Source organism: Castanea sativa, chromosome 9 (genome assembly GCF_040712315.1).
Source record: "Castanea sativa cultivar Marrone di Chiusa Pesio chromosome 9, ASM4071231v1".
In the NCBI taxonomy this organism is placed as follows: domain Eukaryota; kingdom Viridiplantae; phylum Streptophyta; class Magnoliopsida; order Fagales; family Fagaceae; genus Castanea; species Castanea sativa.
Window position 1 is genome coordinate 4,793,848 of NC_134021.1, and position 25,792 is coordinate 4,819,639.

Genomic DNA, 25,792 nt, shown 5'->3' on the forward strand with positions numbered 1-25,792 from the left:
AGCAGATGTGGCGGACGAAGTGAATGTAAATAATCCGAGGAGGAGTACCTCTTCGGCTAAATGCAGTGAGGATCAGGTGGTACGTCTTGTTGACTAGAATGATATTTTGGAAGGTCTTAGGGATGAAGATATGTTTTATAAGGGCACAAAGAACAAGGACGGTTGGGAAATATCTCAGAGAAAACTGCTGTCACCACATTGAATGTTCTGTACCTAAGTCTCTGGCCGCATTAATAAGGAAGTGATCTCTGAACAGTGATTCTCAGCCTTACAGCTATTACCTAAAGATTTCAGAAAGGTGCTGATTTGATAAGTATCCATGTTAGCAGTCTAGATCTACACGTGGAGAGTAAGGATGAAGTATAAGAAGGAAGAAGGCCCGCGAGAAGTGGGAGATGGAGAAAAAGGAAGATAAAATACTGTAGACTAATCATCTATACTCAATCTTTAAGAGATAAGAAATATAAGAATTCACCCCTTGACTTTGGTCCGAGGACAAATTTCTCTATGAGAGCTAACCCATCCTTACCATTTTATAATCTTGGGTCATTGTTGTGATCATTTAAGCTCATTGGAAACAAAGTTTTTAGACCGACTCTCTAAAAATTTATTGTATTGGGCTCTTTGGGCCTATACCCTTCCTCTTGTTGGGCTTAGGTACAAACTGTGACCTTATACTTGGCCTGATTGCTTTTTTTGTTGTTGATTTTTTACTTTTTTTTTCTTTTTCAATTTTAAATAAGGACATATAAGTTAATTTATATAAATTATCTTTTTCATTCTCTTACTTTTCTCCCCAGTCAAATAAAAGAGTTTTCAATCTCTCAAATTTTCCACCCCCAACCAAACACAAAAAATGGAAACTAAATTTTTTTTTCTATCCTCTCACTTTTCCATGCTCTCCCCATTTTGCTCCTTAAATTTGTAAGATTCAGTTCCATAATGTAACGTTGTATACCGATTGGATTTAAGATATACTGTAATGAGGTGTTCCTTAAATGCCAACTAAACTCAAAATAACATCATTTTTCAAATTGAAAAATACATCGATTTAATCATTAATTTGAATTTGCACCCTTGAAGTTTGGGCTATACTTTTTTCCAAAAGTTTCAAAATTTGGATAAATAAAACCATGTCGTTTTTAGTTGAGATGACACGTAACTGACACCTCATCGCGGCACATGGATGAAAAAGACTTGAATCCAAATTTTGAAACTTCAAGAGGTAAAATTAACATTATATCAAACTTTAAGGGTATAAATTGTAATTTGATGTTTTGTTTATGTTACTAGTAGTCTAGTACTAGTACATAGTCTCTAAACCTGTTGGCAATTCTTGCTAAAAATTGCCGCGACAATGTTGTATGATTTGAGAAATTAATATGTTTTCTTGGCCCTTTAACTATTGATGTAAATAACTAAATATGTGTAAAACAAGTTATCAATAAAATTTTGAACCTGTTTCTAAAAAAAAAAATTGAACCTTTAATAGATAGGTACTTTTTTTTTTTTTTTTTACATCCTCTAAGTTTGGGATTACTTTGAATTGGTCTCTCAACTTCCAAAATGTATAATTTATGCCTTATTACAACGATGCCAAATCTTTGTTCAAATCAACATCATTTTCTCGAGGGATAATGACAACATTTAATGGTCCATAGTGTAAAGTATAAAATTTGAAAGCCAATGATATAAATGAATTGTTTCTGTTAGTTTTGAAAATCAAAGCTTAAAAGTGATCCAAAATCTAGAGGATGTAAATGTTGTTGAGATGTATACATAGTACAAATAATAATATTAGACTGATTATCAAAATTATAATAATAATAATATTTACTCAAAAAAATAATAATAATATTAGACTAATTTTATAATATAGAGGTGAGATATGATTGTAGGGTTTAAATTTAATCATGGTTAATGGTTATATATCTATCATCTTGTCATAAAAATTATTTTAATCTTGATTAAAAAAAGAAAAAAGAAAAATCAGAACTTCTTGGTTCATTTAATTTAGAAAAAAGAATAAGAAATGTATTTAATCATAAATTTAGTGGAGTGTACAATGCACATAATAAACAAATTGATGCCACTGATATCGGTTTGGATATGGTGAAATGGATGGGAAGACCATTTAAATCTCACATGTACACACACGTGTTCGGCAGTTTGGCCGAGGCGGCTCCGTATTCTCTTTGGCTGGCGATGGCGGCGATGCCACTTGATTGGTTGCTTAGACATAAATCATTCAACAACACATCATTGAAACTGCCGTTACTGCTACACCATCTCACTACCCAACCAGTGGGCTACAAACAATGGATATCAAAATGCTTTTATCGTAGGGTTTGTACAAACACAATTCCAACTTTTCTTTTTTTTTAATGGAAATTTCAACTTTTCGTGGTACCTTGATTTAATTGTCTTCAAGAGTGTGTCGGTTTAATTAATTATTTTTTTTAAAAGAAGAGTTTATATTATTATATGCATTTTTTTTTTTTTTTATTGAGTAACATCATTATATATATCTAACTTTTCTAGAATTTGACTATTTTCTTGGGTGTATGTAGTTTTCCATCCCACACACACCAAGTTATTACATAGAGGATTCTCAAGATGCTGGCAAGTCGAACCTAAGATCGCATGGATATCATATGGCCTAAGGAACCATTAAGCCAACCCCTTGGGGTTGATTGATATTAAAAATACTATAAATTGATTATTTAAGTCTTATAAAAAGTGTTATATCACTGATTTTAAGAGGTAATTGAAATACTCATTTATTATCTTATTGTTTTTGAAGTGTCACTAATTACATTTTTTTACATTAGTTTATAAACTTTTGAAATAATTAAGCGATAGCTAAAAATAATGGATTTTAAATAAATAATAATATTATAGAACATTAACTAAATTGATAGTTGCTAAGGGCTTTGTAGCTAAATTGACACATCCTCATAAACAAAATGCTTGAAGGTTTAAGGGGGAAAAAGTTAAAGTTACGGAGCTCGGAACATATTGTAATTATCTAAAATAAAAATTGATAGTTAATAAACTAACTATTATATATACATTTTGAGAATCATGTAATATATTAAAATTGAAGCATAATTAGAATTTAAATTAGCTTCTAAATGTAGTTTGATTTTACACCAAATTTTTGTTTGAATATTTTTTAGTCTTAGTGTCAAAAGATTCATTCATAAATACTCAACATGAAAGTTGAGATGATCATTTTACTCACATAAATTTAACTACGTCATTAACACTATTATTAAATATTTTCTTGCGTAAATATAAATTACAACGTAGTATTAGTTAATGGCTTTTGTTAACCTATGTCTTTATAGGCATTCATTAAGGAAACATCTATTGAGTCCCACATACGACGAGAAATTGCAAAAGAAGCCAAAAAAAATTTAAAATTTTATTTAAAATTGACTATTGTTATTTGCAGTATTTTGCACAACGGTATTAACAGTTATTTTGATATATTGATTCAATGTTATTTACGTGGCAAGCACACGTGTAGGTTGAATTGTTTATCTTATCTTATGTTTGACTTGATCTTTTCATTCAGTATGTAATTATGTACAGTTTGAATCATTCATTATTTTAAATAATAATTATGTACAGTTTGATAATTGATCCTAGTTTTGTTTTTTTGCTGAAGAAAGCCTTAAATCCTAATTTGTTTTTGGTAAAGATCCAATATCCGATTCAAACGGCTTAGCCCACCAAATGTGGCACGACCTGTATTTGGAGATACAGTTTCAGCCCAAATGGGAAGGGGCCCAAAAGCCTACAGAGCTTGGGCCGATTTATTCACGCAAAACAAACAGAAGAGAGAGAGAAGGTTTGGATCAATCTCTTATTTATTTTTAGAAGCAAACTCCTTTCGAGTTTAAAGAGAAGAGGGGCATGTGTTGTGACTATATATTCCAAGATCTCTCAATATCTTTCCCCAACCCTCACACACTGTAATAATAAGAAAAAAAAATCCATCTTTTATTTGGTGGGGAAAAAAAAAAAAAAAACTCTTTTTGAATATGTATGTTGCCAATGTCTAAATGATAAGAAGTTCTAAAGGCTAAAGAGCCTCATAGCTCAACACAAACAAAACTTATGCTAAAAAACACACACATGTATATATTTTTACTAAAGGGTCAATAAAAAATATAAATTATATATAAAAAAAACTATACAAAATACTACAATTGTCTTCTTCATATTTTGAAATTGTTGCAAGATAACCTCGTTATTAATCTTACAGACTACATCTTTTCAAATTTGTTAAGATGTAAATGAGTGTTTTTTTTTAGTTTAAGATAAACTAGTTTTTACTTTTCTTGTTGGAACTATTAATTTTTTTTTAAAAATTTTATATCAAATTCATTTTTTGTTGGGTTTTTTTTGTTTTGTTTTGTTTTTTTTTTTTTTTTGTATTTGAAAAGGCCAAAGAATTATTAAGAGGATCATATTTAAGCTATTTTTAGTTGAAATTTAAAAAAGAAATTAGGATCAAGGTGTTCAATTTATTTTGGAAGTCAAAACAAAAACAAAAATAAAATTAATGTACTTAGCAATGCCCTTGTATATATCATCGCTTAAAATATATATTGGGAGGATTATGAATTAATTATTTTGGGTATTATCTAAAATATACTCATACTAATAAGAATTTAAAATTTTAGAATTTTTGAGGGCCTAAGTAGCATTTTATATTAAAAAATTTGGTGGGCCATGTCTCCATGGTTTACCTAGGCTATGGCTCCACTGCATTTAAGGTTCAAATCTCTTTTCCCAATTATTAATTTATAAAAACAAATATTAATAAGTTATTAACAATGGAATACGAAAAATCATATATAATATAATAAAAGTCGGGCTTAAAAGTCATTGTTGTGCGAAGTGGCTGCACTAAATTGCAGATTTTTTTTTTAATTTAAAAAAAAAATATAATTTTTTGTACTTATATTCTTCTTCTATAATTTATAAATTGATAAAAATCTTAATTTGATTACAATACAAACTTTTCATCTAATCCTTTTAGAGGAATGATATGTCCATAACATTTTCACAACAAATCCTAAGTGGTAAGATGTTACTAGTTGTTATTGTTGGGGCAAAAAAGAAAACTTAGTGTTAGGTTCAAATTTGAACCAATAACAACTAACTACCTATTTGCTGTAAAAATGTTGTAAGTGCAGCACCTCTCACCCTTTTATTATTATAATTTATAAGTTGATAAAAAAATTTAATTTGATTACAATTCAAACTCTTCATCTAATCTTTTTTTTAATTTAAATTATATTACTGTGTAAAAAAAAAAAACATAGTACACGTAAAAAACTTTTACAAAAAATAGAAATAATTTTCCTCTTCACATGTGTAATAAGTATTTGAATTTAAAGTAAACACCTTCTCTTTTTTCTAAAAAAAAGTATTTATATAAAATAAACTTTTGTTCTTCTAAAAAAAAACATTTGTTTTTTTTTAATTTTATTATTAAAGAAAAGTTTCCTTTTTCCATAAAAAAAAAAATGTTTTCTTTTTTCTTTCTATTCATATGACCTTTTTTTTTTTAATTCACATTTTATGGGATATATGAGATAGCAACAAACAAATTGATTAGAAATCTTAATTCCAATAGAATTTAAATTATATATCAAATGAAACTTTACCTATATATATATATCCTTTTTGAAGTGAAGTTTATTCCAATATGCGAATATCTAAATCCCATGACAGGTATGCATTCTTTCTTCATTATTATTTTTTCATTTTGTTTAAGCTATTTTTTTTTTAATTTCAAAAAAATTAATAAAAACTTCTCACATACATTTAAACCCAATTCATAATATTAAACTTTTGTACTCATTTATTCTTTTCTACAATAATTGGTTCAGGTTTTAGTTACATACTCATACTTTCATCTTTCAAAATAATAGAGAAAACTTATTCTTTGTTCTTTTTCTAAATTTATATCTTAATTTATAATTTGTGTTAATTTCTTAATTTTAAATTATGAATAAGTTTGATTATATTCTTTATATTGAATGTAAATTGTTGTTTATAGGTTTTTGGTTTTGTTATATTCTTCGGAAAAAAAGTAATATAATAAAATAAAAGAGTTTATATAAATTTGGCTACAAAGCTAAATAGATAAGAGCTAAATAGATAAGCCTAAGAAATGTTTACTAATAATAGTTTTATCAATAACTTTTTATTAACATGATTAAAAAAAAAATTGAATAGGGAGATAATTTATTAACGTGATTTAAACTTCACTAAAACTCTTTTAAGGGATTGGTTAAAATAAATTTCAATGTAATTTTCTAATTATTTATTATGTGCTAACTTCTAACTACCAAAACTCACAATTGAAATACAAATCCGTATAAGATACCACTTCCAAAGATTAATATTTTAGCTATTATTTATTATACGCTAACTTTATTTTTTCTTGAAAAGAAGGGTTTCTCTCTCTCATTATAAAACAAAAGGATTATAACAAGAATTAGCTAGACAAAGGTAAGACTACACCACCTTTTTTATACAATAAATGTTAAATTCATATAATTTTTCATGCATATATACACACACATATAGCCTGCAATGCACATGACTTAAACTTTAAGTTTAAACTTAAACTTGGTAAGATGAAACTCACTCATGTTTCAGTACCTTCTTTCATGCTTTTAAGGACAACAATTAAAACCTCATGTGAGTCTCTCTCTACTTCAAATTTTAAATGTTTAATAATTTAGATCATTCTTAATTATTGAATTAAGATTTCACTTAAACATGATTTGAATTATTGTTTTGGATAGTTTTTAACTATTAAATTCAAAGGTTTTCCATTTAAATATATGTGATTAATTAAGCCTTAAAGTTCAATGTATTATTGAAAATTATTTTTTATATATATTTTTTGGTACCTTTACTATTTTCCATTTAATTATATATACATATATATATATGTGTGCGCGCGCGCGCACGCGTGTATTTTATGATACCTTAGTCTCACACAATATATATTTATTATGTAACTTAAAAGTAAAATATTTATTTATTTTTATAATGGTAGTTAAACACAAAAATCAGCAAAAGATGGATTTGTTTTTGATTCTTAAAAAAAGAAAAAGAAAAAGAAAAAAAGGGGATGCTGACATGTAAAAGAAGCTGAGTAAAAAGTGACTGTCTTCGGAGATGAATAAGCAAGAGTCAGACCGAGTCTACACTCATGATCACTATACAGAACAGAACAGAACAGAGTAACTCCACACGTACCTCACTACTTGGCTCTGGATTCAACCGCTTCCTACTCTCCCTTCACTTCTTGCTTTTGACTCGCTACCACTCTCTCTCTCTCTCTCTCTCTCTCTCTCTCTCAAAAAGTAGTACTAGATTTTGCAGAGAGAATTTTATGGCACATTATCCACCTTAATATTGCTGACATTTTCTTCTTTCATCTTGATGCTTGTTTGGTGGTTCTAAGCTTTGCCCATTTCAGAAGAATCACAATACAATCACATGGCATCATCCATGGGGCTGGGTTCTATATCCGAAGCATTTCATCGCGAAGGCCAAACTTGGTAAGCACTGAATATTTTAGTCCATTCCTCCCCATATATTTTCTATTTTGGTTTTCACTTTTCAGTTAGTTTAACTAATCCCCTTGTGTTCTGAAATGGGTTTATATGTTACGTGATTGTTGTTCTCGTTTTGAAGTCTGAAACTTGGTTATCTCAGACATTCAAGTTTGAACAAAGACAGAAGGAAAGAAAAAAAATAAAAAATAATAAAGGCAGTGTGTCTGTAAAAATGTGCATGTGAATATGAACTTAAAATGCTACTTGTGAAGAGGTCTTTTATTAGTCTGTCAGACTTCATGGTTGTTGATGAGCTCAAATTTTTTTTTATCCCATTTGAATTTTTCCCAAGAAAGTAATTCACTTGATCCTCGTACTATGTTTTCATTGTTGGGAATTTTTAGCTTCATGGAGTTTGCTTTGTGCGCCTTATGTCTTCATTGTGATTTGGGTGTACTTTGAGCTTTATTAATAGCTGTTGGTATTGCAATTCTGTTAAAATTTGCTACCCTATGGGCTATGGCTATATTTCTGGCTCCATTTGTGTTTTACTTTAACATCATGGAAGTTCAAAATTAATATCAAAGGTGACCTTTCACATCTTGGCATTGTGTCAGTAGGATCAGTATGTATTGATTCTGTAATATACCAATGAGTTACAAGCACAATTTTAATAGGATGTTGTTTTGAGTGATCGCCAGCCAAGTATAGTTTGTCCTTGTAAATGTTTTGTTCTATGATCCTATTATGAATGCTCAAGAAATAAAAAGTACGAAAAATTATAGTATGCTATCTACTATGCTAAAGGTGGCCAGAAACTTTTGCTACTCATTAGGTCTGTTTATTTCAGCATTTCTACCTGCTAAAGTGCAAGATAAGGCCCTCTTGTTTATCTGATGCCCAATCTCATGGTAAACTTGGTGGCCACTAAAGGGTTGGAGTTGGGTAGGTTTAAGTTTCAATTCTTTTGATGTTCTTGAATGTGTGTGGTTTGGTCTCTTTAGTGAGGAGAATTAGGGTTCAAATCCCTCCTTCTCCACTTGTTGTAACAATTGAGAGAGAGAGAGAGATAACTTCTTCATTAAAGATGATCTTTAAAAGAAATCATCAAAGCCATAGATCAATATTGAAAGTTTTTCTCCTTAGGATCGTGATGTTCCATAATCCTCCCCCCCCCCCCCCCCCCCTTGCATTTGTAGGTGGAAGGGTGGAGTGAAGGATAGATGGGACTTGGAGTCTTAGGCATAATAGGTACAAGACCTTGTTGTCATTAAGACATAAAGGGGGGGGGGGGGAGGGGGGAGGAAGTTTATGAGGTTGATTGTGACATGGTTTTGTGGTACTTCCCACAGCTACCACTTCTAAGAGATTGTGGTATTATTTTCTTTGATCAATAACATATCTCATCAATTTTATGTTGGAAAGATGAATGTGGATTGATAGAAAGTCCATTGCATTATTTTGACCTCTTTCATTTATTAGTTCATTGGTGATACTGATAGATTACTAAAATTGTAGGTTTTTAACAACAGTTTAGATCTAGGAGTCTCTGCCACATTTTAAAAGCAGCATAGAGGGCATTAATATATGTATGTCACAATAAGATTATGGGTCCCCGAAGTGGGTCAATTGACCTCCCAGAAAGATGGCTTAAAAGATTTTGTGGGATTATTTTTTTGTCTCTATTACCAATGAAATATGCCCATCTAGAAAGAACTTGTTTTAGTTTCATGGATTTTATTGATTTTTCCTTCAGGTACTGCACAAGTGGGCTTCCAACAGATGTTAACATTGAAGTTGGAGAGATGTCTTTTCATATCCACAAGGTGCTTTTATATTATTATGTTTGACCTCTGATGTAATAGTACATGTGTGCATGAGGGCATCTTTGTGCTTGAAATTTTTATACTTTCTTAATTTCTACATGATTTGTCTTCATAGTTTCAACTCAGTATAATATTCATTCTCTATTCGAAAATTCCCTCCCCATGTTGACATCTACTGCAGTTTCCATTGATTTCTAGGAGTGGACTGTTGGAGAGGCTTATTGAAGAGGTTTCCAGTGAGGATGAATCAGAGTGTGTTTTGCAACTTAATGATGTGCCTGGTGGAGCTAAAGTATTTGAGCTTATAGCCAAATTTTCCTATGGTGTTAAAATAGAGTTCACTGCTTTGAATGTAGTCAGCCTTAGGTGTGCAGCAGAGTACCTTAAAATGACTGAAGATTACGGAGAAGGAAACCTCATCTCACAAACAGAGGGTTTTTTAAATGAAGTTTTTGGTGATTGGAAAGATTCCATAAAAGTTCTTGAGAGTTGTGCAGAAGTACAAGAATATGCAGAAGAGCTCCACATTGTTTCAAGATGTGTAGACTCCTTGGCCATGAAAGTTTGTGCAGACCCAAGCTTATTCAATTGGCCTATATCTGGAGGCAATAACTCTCAGAACCCAACAGGTACCGTCTTGTGGAATGGTATATCTTCTGAAACTAGGCCACAACCTCTTGGTGAGGATTGGTGGTTTGAGGATGTCTCATTTCTTAGCTTTCCCCTGTATAAACGGCTGATTTTAGCTGTTGAATTAAAAGGCATGAAGCCTGAGACTATTGCTGCATCCCTAATATACTATGCTAGGAGGCACCTCCCCTTGTTGAACAGGCAATCAAGCTTCAATGATGCAAATCATGCAAATCCTGGGACATCTATTTCCATTCCTGAGGCAGATCAAAGGGTCCTACTTGAAGAGATTGTGGTGTTATTTCCTACTATCAAGGGAGTCACATCCACCAAGTTTCTGCTTGGGCTGCTCCGTACTGCTATGATCTTACATGCAAGTCAATCATGCATAGAAAATTTGGAGACAAGGGTGGGAACCCAGTTGGACCAAGCTGTTCTTGTAGATCTTCTCATACCAAGTATGGGTTACTCAGTGGAAACCCTTTATGATATAGACTGTGTTCAGAGGATTCTTGATCATTTCATGTCATTATATCAGGCACCTGCATCTTTATCTCCAAACATAATTGAAGAGGGCCAATTGGTGAGTGGAGCTGATTCTCTGACACCTATAACTATGGTGGCTAGTCTGGTGGATGGATATCTTGCTGAGGTGGCACCAGATGTCAATTTGAAGCTGCCAAAGTTTCAGGCACTGGCTGCTGTTATCCCTGAATATGCCAGGCCACTCGAGGATGGTCTTTATCATGCAATGGATATATACCTGAAGGTAGCACAAATACACAATCTTAAATAAATGAATTCTCTCATATACATATTTCGTTTCAAATCAACTTCACTCAGACCAAAATTCAAATGGAATCCTCAAATTCCAAAAATTGTCAGACATTTTGTTGACAAGTTATATACACATTTTAAAAATGCCTACTTTGCAAAGAGGATCCAAATCAAATTGAATTGTGAAACTTTGTTCGATTCATTAAAATTTGATGACTTAGAATGTTCTGGTTAGCATCACATATGTTGCACCTGGAACCTCAAAGCAACATAATGTGGTAATGGTTGTGGGATATGTGCCTAATAAGTGTGTTAGACAAAGGAAGAGTAGAGAAAATTCACTAGAAATCTCTGCTTGATACAATGATAAGTCTCTACACCTTATGGATATTAAGAAAACAAGTGAGGTGCCAACCTCAACTAAGCTATTTTACCTAAACCACTTACTTTTACCTAAAGAAGATAATTATTCCTTGAGTTTGTAGTATCCATTTGAAGTTTGTCAAATCCAATACTAGACACATGTACGCACAAGACACAAGTTTGGTAGCCCTTGTAAAATAGGGTGCGTATAATATTCTACAATTCCTCTCTTAAAGGCAACAACTACAATCTTCAACACATCTTATGGAAAAGTGAAATTAGTTTTTTTTTTTTTTTTTTTCCTTTTTCTTTTTTAAAACTTCATTTGTAATCGTGTCTTGCTCTGATGATGCTAACATCACATATTTCAAAACTTCAGGCACATCCTTGGCTAACAGATTCTGAGAGGGAGCATCTCTGTCGACTTATGAACTGCCAGAAGCTCTCATTGGAAGCCAGCACCCATGCAGCCCAGAATGAGAGGCTACCTCTTCGAGTAATTGTGCAAGTCCTCTTCTTTGAACAGCTTCGACTCCGTACATCAATTTCAGGTTGGTTCTTTGTTGACAATCTTGAGAACTCTCAAAATCCCAATGGAAGCCTTGGGCTTCCAAAAAATGATGCATCCTTTCGAGACCGAGTTGTGGGTGTTGATGACCGTCTTTCAAAGCTTGAAAGGGAGTGTTCAAGCATAAAAATGGAACTTCATAAATTGAAGAAGCCGAAGAGAGGTTGGTTCAATCTTCACAGGCTTGGTTTCGGGCGGAGAACACCACCTTGCAGTTCAAAGAATCATAGCCCTGTGGTTGAAGGCAATAATACCATTTTATGAATGAACAGAAAAGTCATGAAAATGGTGAGGTGGCTCATTAATTTTGAAAGTCCAACTAACTGGACAAATCTTTTTTGTACTTCCAATGTTGCTTTTCTCATTCTATTTGTTGAATGCCAGATAGCTGCCATTCTTTTATGTGCAGTTTAGATAAAAAAAAACAAATTTTTGTATTGTTTAGGATATAGGTTGTAGGTCAATCCATTCATTAATTTATTCTGATTTACTTGAAACGACTAAATTGCTAAAGCTTATGAGCCATTCATGAATAAAATTGTTTGGAAATGGTAGGAGATGGATGGCTAAGCATTTTGAGCCATTATATATCTGCTTTCATTTCATTGTGGGAGTGGTTGATCATGGTAAACGATCATGACTTTTCTGCTTAGAATTTTCCCCCACTTTTAGGGAGCCTACCAGGTTATAGTGTTATTGTGTGTGAAATCTGTATGCCCCCCACTTAGAAACTCTCAGGTTTCATTCCTGCAGGAATTTTGTTATTATGGGGCTTTTCTTGAGACTTTACCATTGGATTAGAACCTTTATGACCCTTGGCAGGGAATTTTTTGCTTCTGTAAGCACATGGTAACATTTCCAATAAACCATCTTTGCCTTACAGAATACAGATTCATTTCATTTGTAGTTACTGACATAGGACGTCGTATTGGAGCATGGGAGGAATTTTTTTCTTGTTTACTATGTAACATTCCCCAATTTTCTAGTTCAAGGTTTTGTTTGCTTGTTATGAGTATTTTAATCAAAATAGAGTCCATAATGGTAAGATATTACTAGGATCTGTTTAGGACTATCTTTACTTGAAAATTAAATTCTTTGGAGGTTTTGATAAAAAAAGGTTGTACCTAGTGCACAAAACTCCCACTTTTTACAAGGTCTGATAGAGGTTATGATAAGTAATCTTACCCCCAATTTGTTTTAGAGCTTCTAATATGGCCCCTAAATTATATAACAAAAATCATTAGTCATTAAATCAAGAAAAGTTTCAGTCTCTTTTTCTTTCATCTAGTGCATTTTAGTCTTTAGACCACAATATGTGGATAAGTTGAGTGAATCACAACACAAAAACCACAGGTTTGATTTGAACTTCAATTCAATCTCAAAGCACTGAAATCAAAGCCATTCCTAAAAGATTGATCTGCAACTTTTGCAGAGAAAGAAATTACAAAATAATGATGACTATGAAACGGAGGCATATGGAAGCTATTATAGCTTCCCATGAAGAAAAGTTCTTTGTTTCTTAGTACCTAGCAGGGTGGAAGGTCATTTGGCGGTAGTATAGTCGATTCTTCAGGCGACTTCCCATTTTCAACAACAAAAGCCATCTTTAATTCCACATGGTGTGGAGCTCCAGGTGATAGTGCATGAACCAAACACCTACAAATAATTATAGTGGCCATGAATGAGCGTTATGCTCTACATAGGACACGTATTTACGTTTGTGTATATACATGCTATAACTTCTAGTAAACCTCCAGTTGAAACTCCAACTGTGTTTCTCTCTGGAGGATCAACCAAGTTAAATTTTTCCGGGTCTTTTGCAGAATCAAAGTTTCCAATCCCCCTCCCAACAACAAAGAAATTGTAACCATTGAGATGACACAGGTGTGAATCAACTATGAGAAGATTCTTAGGAGATCCACTTCCAACAGCAAATGTATCTGAAATGGCAATACAAATTTAGAGTTACAGAGATCACGAAGCTAAATGAAATAAGCTAAAAGCTAAGAGCTGAAATAGCAATACCAATCTCTAAAGTGTACTTCGAGAAAACAAGAAAAACTGAAAAAGTGATGTTCCAAAAAACTGTACATAGACAAAAAAGCTAGTGGCAAATGAACCTTAAAGGGAGTGTTTTACACAACTCAACGTGATTATTAATTTTAGGATTTTACTAACGTGTGCTCTAAAGGCACACAATAGTATATCATTTTAAGAAAAAGTTTTATCGAAATTTGAAAAAGCTGTAAAACTTTTTTAATTTTTGATAAAACTCTTTCCAAAAATAGATGGCTTAATGTGTGCCCTTAGGGCACACATTAACCGGACTCTTAATTTTATGATCAATTTCAGCTTCCTTAAAAGTCGAAACATCCATCTACACTTTGTTATCTTTCTCAGAGTACATTAATTTTACACACTTTGTTATTAGAGTACCTTAAAAGTTGTTAAAAATGTGTCCATCTCTATGATTAATATTTCCTTTCCAAATTGTATTAGTCTTTCACTGACAACAAGTTGATTTGCTGCTAGTCTAACAGGTATTCAGGATATTGGGTGTATAAAAGGACCAATTAATCTCTTTTTTTTTTTTTTCAGAAACAGTAATACTTATTATTATTATTATTATTATTATTTTTTTTTTTTGAAAACCAACTGTAATACTTATTAGAATACATGAGGAAGAAAGTTGCAACAAAAAGATGCTTTGTAACATCAGTAAAGGTAAGTACAGTAACCACTCACGCACTTATTGTAGTAGTTACTGTAATATTGACTTGCCCTATATCTAAGAAGGTCAAAAGACAAATAGGGAATGGAGAGAAGAAAAAAGTTTATAAATCAGATGGATGCAGTGGACTGAAATATGGAAAGAATTTGAAGTAATGGGCTTTTTCTGTTGTACACTTTACTCGGCCTAACCCCCTTCCATAACTGGGCCACTACACACTTGCAGCAAGTGTTTTTCCTTGGACTATTAACTGAATCGTTTTAACCTCAACAGGGTTGTGGTTTCGAATGATTGATCATAATTCACACCACTCCCTTCCCTCATCCAAAAAAGAAAGCCTATATATATCACAGTGGTATGCATACAGAGCTTAATTTTGAAAATATAATATATTATATCAACTACACTTTATTAAAAAATAATCACATGATTTTAATAAGGGTTTGTGACTAGTACTTCTAAATCTCATCTACTATTTTCATTTTTCATTTAAAAAGAAAAATAGTCAAATTTTTCCACACTATCTCTGCGACTAGTAATAATAATAGTAAGTAAAAACCACATTAAAAATATAACAAAATTTAGTTACAAAATTAGTTATAACCTAAGGCTACCTTACTCAATATCATTATCATTACTACATATTTTGAAAATTTAACCGTTGGATTACATGTTCTTTATGCTCTTAATACACATGTCAAATTCTGTGTCAATCAAATATTATTTACTATATCATCTATAAGATTATATTTTATGCATAATTTTAAACTACAAAAACTTGCAATTTAAACAATTTATTGATGATATAGTTATTAATCTTTAATTTTTTAGAAATTTTGCAAGCATGAAGGATATAAGAAGAAAATGTAATCCAATGGTAAATTTGTCAAAATTCACCTCCAATAAAAAGATATTGAGTAAGGTTGTAGGCTAAGGTTACAACTAATTTTATAGCTATATTTTGTCCGTTATTTGTTATTTGTAAGTGTTTTAAATTTTGTAAGTTTTTATTTTTTTTAAGGAAACATAATGCATTTTACATTTAATTATTATATAAAGTGTGACATTTTGTAAATAATGTAGGGTTGAAATTTGTTTTTAGTACTTCTTACAAACGGTTTAAAGTGGACCGAAGTGGATTAAGTGGATCAAATAGACCCAAATAGACCTGATGGATGCTGATATGGTTCAATAGGAGTATAACAATGATAAATGTTACACTTTAACTTAGCTATTATATAGATATAGATTTAGATTAGGAAGACCCTATTTTCACATGCCAACAATTATATATTTTTTAAATTTTTTTTGCTGAATACGTACTAATAATTTGTTGCTTCTACAGTAAAACCTTTCTTACATGTTGGGTTCAATTATAAGCCCTACCTTGGAAAACATTTCACACATTTTGGGATCAATTATAAGCCCTACCTTGGAAAGCAGAGTACTATATAGTATAGATTCAACAATTGTTCGCCTCTCGCATTGCCTTTTTGGTACCATTATTTGATGTATTATGTTTTTCTTGGCCACGGCAAGTCGACCATACAGCCAGACTACTATGCTGACCCATTGCCTCAAGTATCAACATTATTATCTTTTTTTTGTAGGCCACGATTTCGAACAGCCACAGGTTTGTTATGTTGACTGGTTGCAGATTGGGCTAAGCTTTTCATTCTCGACCTCAACCATACATACATGATTCGTGGCAAGAAACACAGGCATGGGCCTAGCAGCTCAATAGCAATGTGTGCATCTCAGGTTCCCAACACCCACAAAGCCGACAGCCCTCCCCCCCTAAAAGAAAATATCAAAACCCAACTATCAATTCCTATAGTTGATAAGACATGAAACTAGATTAAAGTAAGCCTTAGATTCAGATATTTATTGTCGACAGCTTTGTAACTCAATTGACCGGTGTTTCTAACAGAGATATTTAGAGTTTAAATTTGTCGTAACTACGAATTATTTTTTTAGAAATCAAATCAAATATTTTTACAGAAAAGGATGGGGGGTGGGAATTTAATAATTCACTTGTATAGACAATTGGGTTTAGCATTAGATTCTTTGCTTATAAACTTGGAGTTCCAAATGGGAACTCTTGTAATGAACCTGTTTGTCGGTTTTCCAAATTTCCACGTACTGTCTTCACAGTATGGTCTGAATTCACATGCCAATGTCTCTTAAAGCTAATCTCTTTCACATTGCATTGAACTTTGATTGAGATTATTCTTTGATGTGGATATTTTCTTTAATCCAAACCTATCAAACTTGTTCACGGCTTTTAGAAACTATTCCATAGTCTTCCTACATTAAATGCATGAACATGACGCTTTAGTCTCTATTGAGATAGGGAATGTGTTAAGGCAAACATGTAGCTTTCATTCAAAAAAGTCTTCCCTCCTTTGGTCAATTCAAGAGGTTCTCTGCTTAATGAAACTAATCAAAATCCATAATTATAGCAAATTAGCACTTTTGACAAATCCAAAAAACAGTTTAAAATGACTTTGATTGAAGTAATATCCTTCTTTAATTCCCCTATCCCACGTTTAAACATCATTTCAACATATAGCTTTCAAATTATAACTAATCTAAACCCCAAAAAAACTCTATAAAAATTGACACCTCAACCACCAAATGCTCTTGGGGTTGATCATCAAAGCAATGGTACAAAACAGTGTAGTCAACCAGAAGAAAATGTTAAGAACAAGCTGGGACCTCTAATGGTTATCAAAAGTGTCCTAAATATTCTGCGGTAGCACAAGCCTAAGCCTTATTTTTCATTCTACATTGATGAAAAGTGGACCCTATCCAACACATTTCATTGTCACATTTGTCGGTAGATATATGGACCCTTGTTTTATTTCCACAAGAGATTGCAGAGAGAGGACCCTGCCTCTCTTCATTCTTTTCAACCAACATCAATTGGCCCCTCTTCCGTTACTGGTCGTTGGTTGGGTTACTCACTTACTCTTGTCTGTTGTCTCTAAAGGGAAAACTACACCCCAAACAGGTACTTTGATAACAACTAAACAAAGGTTTTAGACAACAATGTTGTTACATAATTGCCGCCTTCTTCTTCTCTTCGTCAATGACACTTTTTTAGGGCATTCACGTCACATTCTTTTCGAAATTTAGCTAAATTTTAGTTATAAAGTTAACTTTCATGTATCAATTAATGGGAGCGTGGCTTAGATCTAATAGGATTTGACATGTATCGAATAATTATCATTTATCACATGTCAACATTCTATCGAGTCCAGCGCACAAGAGCACTAGACTGAAGCTTTGCCTTAATTAATTCACTTTTAACGCACACTTTCACTCGACTCTTGATTCTATTTATATATAGTTTATTTTATTTGTTTTTATTCACAATTATGTATTCTAAATATAACAACAAAGATCGGTCACCCTTTTATTTACTAGACTAAATAGGCTACCTCATAGCCAAATTGACCACCCAACTACTAAATTTGGTCATTCCATGGCCAAGATGGACCATCTCATAGCCAAGTTGCCACTTCGCCGACAAGATCAACTACTCAATGGCCAAGATTGAACTCCTCATGGCCAAATTAAAGCACCCAATGGCCAAGTTCAGTTGCCCAATGCCTAAGCTCGATCACCTTATGCCCAAATTTGCTATCCAACGCCCAAGTTTGACCTCCTAATGCCAAAACTCACAACCAAGAGAAATTTAGAGAGAGAGAAAGAGTGAGAGAGCATAATAATAATAATAAAAAGTTAAGTTTCATTCTTTTAACTTCCATTTATTATCAATGTAGTCATTTTGCCTATTTCGTCTGTTTTTGACCGTCCAGATCACCAAAATAACATCATTTTATCTATTTTTAGTTTTTTTTTTTACTTATTACTTTTTTCAAAATTAAAAATAAATATTATTACTTTTTGCTATTTCATATTTGGAAAGTGAAAAATACTTAAACGACACCATTTTTTTAAAGTAAGAAAATTCTTAATAATGAGATTTGAATGAAACTAGACAACTAAATTGAAAACAGATTAAAGATAAAGGATTAAAAAAAATTAGGCCTGAAATAGAAAATAAACTAAACTTAGATGGCATAATTTATAATTAAGGACTATAAAAAAGGAAGAATTTCCTTTTTGATAATGTAATTGTTACGGGTAGAGGAATTTGAATCTTGGACATCTCTATTAGAAATACAACCAAGTGATCGTTGCATTACAAGGCTCTTGAAAAATTAATGTAACAATTAGAAAAGTTTCCTCATAAGTAGCCTGATGGAACAACAATTAGAAAAGTCTACTCTTTATAAGCAGCTGATGGAACAATTAATATTTTGGGGGAAACTAAGGCTGAAATGGTTATGTTATGCTGATGGGAATACCCTTAATCCCCCCCACCCCCATCTTCCTCTTTGATGGTATATACATCTCTCCTTAATTCGAATAGATTGGACTCTAAATTTTAAATGTATTCATTATAATTTTAAATTTTTGCAATCTTTTCAATTCACTCCAAAAATGAGGCACTATTAACTATAATAGAAATCAATTGAACACCATAAATCTATCCACGTGAATTATAAGATTGAATTTTAACATGAAATGCCATCGTTTTTTACACAAATGCTTAGTGTTCATGGAACTGGTCTTCCAATGCTCAGATAAGTCTTAAGTGCATTGCCTGAGTTTTCATTACCTTTAATTAATAGGGATTCACTTAAAAGGCGAATTAAAACGGTTTAGATAGTTTAAGATTTCAATTGGAACTTTTTGAAGTTCAGGGTTTAATTTTAGATAGTTTAATTTTGAACTTTTTGAACTTTTTTTTCTTTCTTCATATATCCCTCTCTTTTGGATGGAGAGAGTGAGAGAGAGAGAGAGAGAGAGGATAAAAAGAAGTGAACATGAGATTTGAAGGCTAATAATCATTTAATCATATAATTAGTTGACATTTTAAAGGGAACGTTCATAATCCTGTAGTACTTAACTACTTAGAAGGAAATCAAGTTCTGGAAATGAGTTCTGAAGCTTCACATATTGTGGTCAATTGCAGTAATTTACAAAATTAAGACAAAAGAATTTCCCATGGCAGATATTGAGTATCTTCAAATTAGCTCCTGCCACTTCCAAAATTCCAGGCACCTTCTCCTCAATGCAGTAAGAACCATATCACCTAGAGATATCATAGGTTTGAGAGTAGCCAAGCTGTCCCATCTCCCAGCTTGACTTTGATGCAACTCTTTCATGACAGGGGACATACTCCTATAACAAGAAGCCATAAACAAGAAAATAAATGAGGCCATGTTGTAATTCATTTCCCTAACTATACTGAGGGGGAACAGAGCATTTTTAGGCTTTCATGCGTGTTCTTTAGCAAAAAGTTGCATGAATTTATAAATAACAATATGACACATTTGGGTACCTCCAGTTTCTTCACCAATTCCTTTGGTGTTGGTGCTGATACAATTATTTGGCGGGCACTGGGACTAATAAACCCTTCTTCCACTGCTTTGTCAATAAATGACAGAAGGGAATTGTAGTATCCATCAACATTCAGCAATCCCACCTGCAGATTATTGAAATGTTTATGTTAGTAGTTATATAGATGAGTAAAACAAAGAAGTTGTAAAAGTTAAGGTAACAATCAAACTCCCACAGACTAAAGGAGTTTAAGTTGTGAACAACAACAACGACCAAGCCTTAGTCCCAAATTGTTGAGGTTGGCTATGGATCCTCAATCAAAATGTAAATTACCGGTTTATCGTGAATTCCAAGTTGAGCCCAGGTTATCACTTCAAGCAGTTCTTCCAGAGTCCCATAACCACCTAATGAAACATCACATGGACTTTGTTAATCCAAAGTTCTATTCAAAGTCATCATCAAATGCCTTTAAAAAAAGACCATGTCTTACGTTTGGAACAATCATATCATCCAAAGTACAACATCTTCCAACGTTATTAGTGCCCAATACATTTCAGGGACAAGTATATGCAACATTGTAAATATATGAACTACAAACCCTTTGAGAGAGAGAGAGAGAGCTAAAAGACTGACATTATTAGTGGTAGTAATGATGGTCTGGTTATTTATTTTATTTTATTTTTTGCTGAATTGGTCATTTATTTATTTGAGCCAAAGAAAAATAGAACAGACATTTAGAATCAGAACATCCTTGGTACAAATGATTTTAAGAAAAAAGCTGTTTGAACTCTGTTTTGAAACTGTAAATTTGAAGTTTGGAACGACTTATATTGACTAGAGTGTAAGTCTACAGTATTTTCACAGACCACTTTTACCACCATTTGTTGGATGGCTATAGTTTTTAACTCATGTCACATGTACGAGTATTGAGCCTCTAGCTTTTTGCAACCCCTAAACATGGTATTTATTGCTTCCATCGTTTTGTGGAAATTGAGGCATAATCTTCTGGCAACCCATGCAGGCAATAATGGGTCTCAAACTATCATGTTAGTAGGGTGTATATTCTTTTTCCTCTTTATCCTACATGAGGTGTCCCCAATAGGTGAGAGAAGGAGGGTATTCCCAAGGTAGATACAAGTATAACTACTATTATGCCCCTGCATGTCCTTAATTCTATTGATGAACTTTCCAACTCAAAAGTAAAAGGATAATAAGAAATCTTTGAATGGGGTTAGCATCATTCCTTGTTAGGTGCAGTTGCAAGTTGGCAAAACCATTTGGTGAAAGTTTTGACTTTGTGTCTTTTTCCTTATGTATGGCATTTGGTACAGAGATATCACAGGCTATGGTACTACATTACAGGAAAAAAGGATATTAACCACAGAAGCAAGGCTCATCAGTAGCAATAGTTTCAGTGTAAGATGTAAGATGTTGATGGGTCAAGAACTAGGGTTCAAAAGGAATCAAGGGTCTTGGGGTTTGTGAAAGAAGGTTAAGAAACTTTTGATAATTTTAGGCTTCACAGTTCACCCAGGTCCTTTCACAGCTTTTATCAATACCACGTATATAATAGTATAGCATAAAATATAAAAAAACAGCCACACTAGCAAAATATCACGAGATTTTGACTTATTCTTTAGAAAATTTTCCCCACTTTAACAGTTAACATAGCCTTCTTGGAAGAATATGCGCAAGTATCTGCTAAGTTGAGGAAAGGTCAAGATTATCCTCTCAATGATCAACAAGATCCAAACTAAACAGATTATCCTTTCAATTGTCATTATACTTTTGATTAGCAAGTCTATGGATTAAGCAAAGGATTTTTAGTAATATAAATAACCAATAGCTTTGGCATAGAAAACAAAACCAGTAATTTCTTTTAGCTTTTGAGATCAGTTTTTCCATTTAAAACAAAACAAAAAGGCTGCAACTTTTTAAGGGGTAAAGTGAAGCCAAGTCAGATTACTAATTGGACTTTTTGTGGCTGGACTCTGAGACTGTCAGTACTTTCATTTCTGTTCACATAATTAGTTTCTTGAGTACAAAGTAGCCACTGAGAGTTAGAGATTAGAGCAAAAAAAAAAAAAAAAAAAAGCAACTGAGAGATCAAAGAAAGAAAAGGGACTTCTCAAATTCTCAAAAGAATCAAAATATGAGATATTGTCAATCTTACAAGCTAAAATTAGTAAAAATTTTAAGTGCCACAGTTTTCTTAATTTGCCTTGAAATCGTAGTGGGATATCACTTTGCAGTGGAGAGCCTAACCTGGTAAGGCAATAAAGGCATCAGAATGCCTAGCCATCTCTGCTTTCCTTTGGTGCATATCAGCAACTGCCTTTAGTTCCCCCACTGTTTCACCAGTTAACTGCAAAAGGTAGAAAGGCACAGGAAAATGAGAGAGAGAAAAGGATTTGGAGTTTTGTGCAGTGAAGAGAGAAATGATGAGTGTTGCAGGAATTGTGGACTTAATGAATCCAAAATCTTTAACTCAGTGACTCCCTAGCCAGTAATTTTAATATCTTATCAAAGAAAAAAAAATTCGAATTTAGAAAAAGCCAAAGGAGAAAAAACACAAGAGAATACTCATTGCTTTAACTGATAACATAAAGTTGATATAGTAAAAAGAAATCAGAGGGAACAGCAGAGACAGAGATATACACATAATAATGAGGTAGTGTCAACAACTCAAGTAGTATCGTGGATAAGACTACCAAGCCAACCATTCATCAAAAGCAGAAAGAAAGAAAAAAAAAAAGGATCTTGAGTACCGTAAATAGCTATATGAATATGTACAAAATAAGAAGAAAAAGTCAGAAATAAGTGTGTAAAAGATTAAAGAAAGTAGCTAAGAGGCTAAGACTTAACAGCATAATAAGAGCAAAGACAGAAATCAAAATATTTGAAAAGAAATAAGACTTAAAGGGTAAGCTAGAAAAGAAATGAAAACATCATTCTAAACTCAGTTTCTCCAAAAAAATAAATAAATAAAGCTTAAACCCAATACCATGGTGGAGACAAAGCAAATAAACAATTAGACTTTAAAAAATAAAAAATAAAAACAAAAACAAGAAAAGGTTTAAGACTTTTTCTGGTTGTAGCAGACATACCTCTCGAGGCATGAGCGTCTTGGGAATAACTCTGCAGAGAGACAATTACATGACAAAAAATCAGTTGTAATGGAGTACAAAACCACCTATATCAACAGAAAGAGGTCACTAATTTTATTTCTTAATCCTTATACTTTTCTTTTTCTTTTTCTTTTTGAGATTTGAGGATGAAGCAAAAGAAAAAAGAGACTCACCCAATGACATGGCGACCACCATCATGAACAGCTTGTGAAACCAAACCCATTAGACCTATGCTGCCCCCTCCATAGACCAGATCAATGTTCCTTGCAACCTTCAAAGAAACCATACACAAATCAGCACAGAGTGAGAGAGACTAAATGAGCAAAAAAGTTGGGATTTTTTTTATGTGGGTTTTGGCTCAAAATGCATTCTTGATAAACCAATTTGGAAAAACAGTATACTTAAGGAGTACACTATACGCCTTGACTTTTGGAGAAAGTAAAACAAGGATTGAAAAGGGATTGTTCAATGCTCATTCAACCAGAATGGCACTGACTAGAACATTTAACTCTCATCCTCTTAGCCAAATGAAGAACAGAGAAGGTACCCAAAAATGAAAATAGGGACAGGTACACCTGGGAAAAGTATTAAACATATTTAATGGAAACAGGGTATAACTTTTCCATCTCTAAAATGGCATATTTTGAACGTAGCCGAGTTACCTGATAAAGACACATGAGAGAGAGAGAAAGAGAGAGATTGAATAATTTATGCTAAAGACAAACCCAACAAAGAAGAAAGTTCAAATTGAAGGAATCAAAAAACCAAAAAATTTCAAAAAAATGTATTAAAAAAAAAAAAGAGCCTATCAACCAACCAAGTCACAGACAAAGTTATAATAAACACAATGGTTGAGCAATTTCAAAACACTTTCTTGCACAATCCATATCATGCATAAAAATTTCAGCAAAAACCCAATAAGGGCATTAGAGAAAGACCCAACATTCCACAATGGAAACCATAAAAAGTACACAAAGAAACAATGAACATATATATATATATACCAGTTCCTTGCCAAGCTCAATGGCTGAGTCCTGATAGCTACTTTTCTTGCCTTGGCTACTCCCACAGAACACACAAATCCTCTTAAACCTTGATTGCCTCATTTCACTCCCTACTTCCATTGCTCTTAACTCTTTAACTCTCTCCTTCTCTCTCTCTCACACACACACACACTGCTTTGTTTTTCTTTTTCTTATAAGAAAAAGAGAAAACAAAGTAAGAAAGAATCTGACTTTGTGTTTGTTTGTTTTGGCTTTGTTGTGTCTAGAATCCCAGTAAGAAAAACAAGAAGAATCTCCCTTACTCTTTGGTTGTGTGTCTCTTTTTTTGGAAATTTTTAACCTTACATAAAATGTCACTGCAGAAACTAAAAACAATACGATCGAGTATGAACTAGACCCGATTGCCTGACCTGACCCTGACCACTATAAACTCTATTTTTCTTTTTTTCTTTTGTTTCTGCTGTTTTAGTGCGTCCTGCTCATGCGTATATATAAACCTTGTCACACGTGACTCTAACTTAGCACGCTTGCACCTTCCGCCTCACACATTTAACTTATATTGGCATTTGGCATGCGTGGACCACTTTTTTCTTTTTATATTATTTATATATATATATATATTTTTTTTGATTTTCTATGTTAAATAGTCTTATAATTTAATTGATACTTTTGTTTTTTAATGTTTCATAGAAAAAATGTCTTAGTTTTGACTAGTTTGGATAGAGGGAATAGAGAAGAGAAGAGAAGAGTAGAGTTAACCGGAAATTACTCTACTCCCCTCTCACCTCTTTGCCATTCTAGCCTAAGTAATCCATAATTCAATGCATATTTTTTGCATGTTTTTTAGGAAAGACTTCTAAGGTTTAAATCTTAATGTCATTCTAATCTTTTATATATTTATATATAAAAAATATTATTTTGATCTCTAAATTTTATTAAAAGTTTGGTTTTCGTTTATAAATTTTTTTTTTCATTCTTAAAGTTTGTAAAGAGTTCTTTTTAATGGTTTAGAGACAAATTTAGGGATAAAAAAAAAATCTTTTTTAAAATTGACAGAAAGTGAAACATTTTTGATAGCGTAAAAACGGAAACTGATTTTTTAATAAATTTTAAGGACCCAAATAGAATTTTACCAATTAAAATATTTCACTATCAAAGTATTACAAATATATATATATAAAATAAAAATTCTCTTACTTCAGAAATCCAGAAAAAAAAAAAAAAAAAAAAATCTCTTACTTTCTTAGATCCTTTGATTCTTCCTTGTTCCAGATGAAATTAGGATTAGAATGCATCCAAAACAAGTTCATGAGAATAAAGGAAGGAGCGGAAAGCTTTTAATTTTAAAGGAAAGTCAAAGAAAGAATCTTTTATGGTATAAACTCAAAGGTTGAATTCTTTTTATGGTCCGTCTTTCAAAAAATTTTATCGAGAATTAAAAAAGATGTCAAAACTTTTTTAATTTTTGAAATTTTTTTAAAAAAAGAGAGATGCTATATTCACAATATTTTTACAATATTTTCACAACAAATTATAGGTAGTTAATTGTTATTGGTTCAAATTTAAACCTAACACGAATATTACTTTTTTGTCCCAACAATAACAACCAGTAACAACCTGCCACTTAGGATTTGTTGTAAAAATATTGTGAAAATGTTATAAATATATTATTTTTCTTTCAAAAATAATATACTATTGTGTGCACTTAGAGCATACATTAATAAAACTCTCTTTTTATTTATATATTTATAATTT

The 25,792-nt window shown here is 32.3% G+C and overlaps 2 protein-coding genes across 4 annotated transcripts; one reads left to right on the forward strand and one right to left on the reverse strand.

Moving 5' to 3' along the window:
- The first annotated feature begins 7,418 nt into the window (after positions 1 to 7,418).
- On the forward strand, positions 7,419 to 12,263 carry LOC142611182 (BTB/POZ domain-containing protein At5g03250). Its single transcript, XM_075783229.1, has 4 exons — positions 7,419 to 7,598; positions 9,352 to 9,421; positions 9,603 to 10,820; positions 11,571 to 12,263. Exons 1-4 carry the CDS (start codon positions 7,537 to 7,539, stop codon positions 12,021 to 12,023), a joined length of 1,803 nt encoding a protein of 600 aa, XP_075639344.1. The 5' UTR covers positions 7,419 to 7,536; the 3' UTR covers positions 12,024 to 12,263.
- Positions 12,264 to 19,394: 7,131 nt separating this feature from the next.
- On the reverse strand, positions 19,395 to 24,499 carry LOC142608639 (cytokinin riboside 5'-monophosphate phosphoribohydrolase LOG3). Of its 3 annotated transcripts, none has more exons than XM_075780336.1 (7): positions 24,038 to 24,499; positions 23,207 to 23,304; positions 23,013 to 23,043; positions 22,171 to 22,270; positions 20,239 to 20,309; positions 19,907 to 20,050; positions 19,395 to 19,746 (listed from the first exon to the last, which is right to left on the reverse strand). In XM_075780336.1, the coding sequence occupies exons 1-7, from the start codon at positions 24,155 to 24,157 to the stop codon at positions 19,654 to 19,656; spliced, it is 657 nt and encodes a 218-aa protein (XP_075636451.1). In that variant the 5' UTR covers positions 24,158 to 24,499; the 3' UTR covers positions 19,395 to 19,653. The 3 variants fall into 3 exon arrangements, with proteins under 3 accessions (XP_075636451.1, XP_075636453.1, XP_075636454.1); XM_075780338.1 differs by lacking the exon at positions 24,038 to 24,499 and adding an exon at positions 23,581 to 23,645; XM_075780339.1 differs by lacking the exon at positions 24,038 to 24,499 and adding an exon at positions 23,435 to 23,597.
- Positions 24,500 to 25,792: the final 1,293 nt, after the last annotated feature.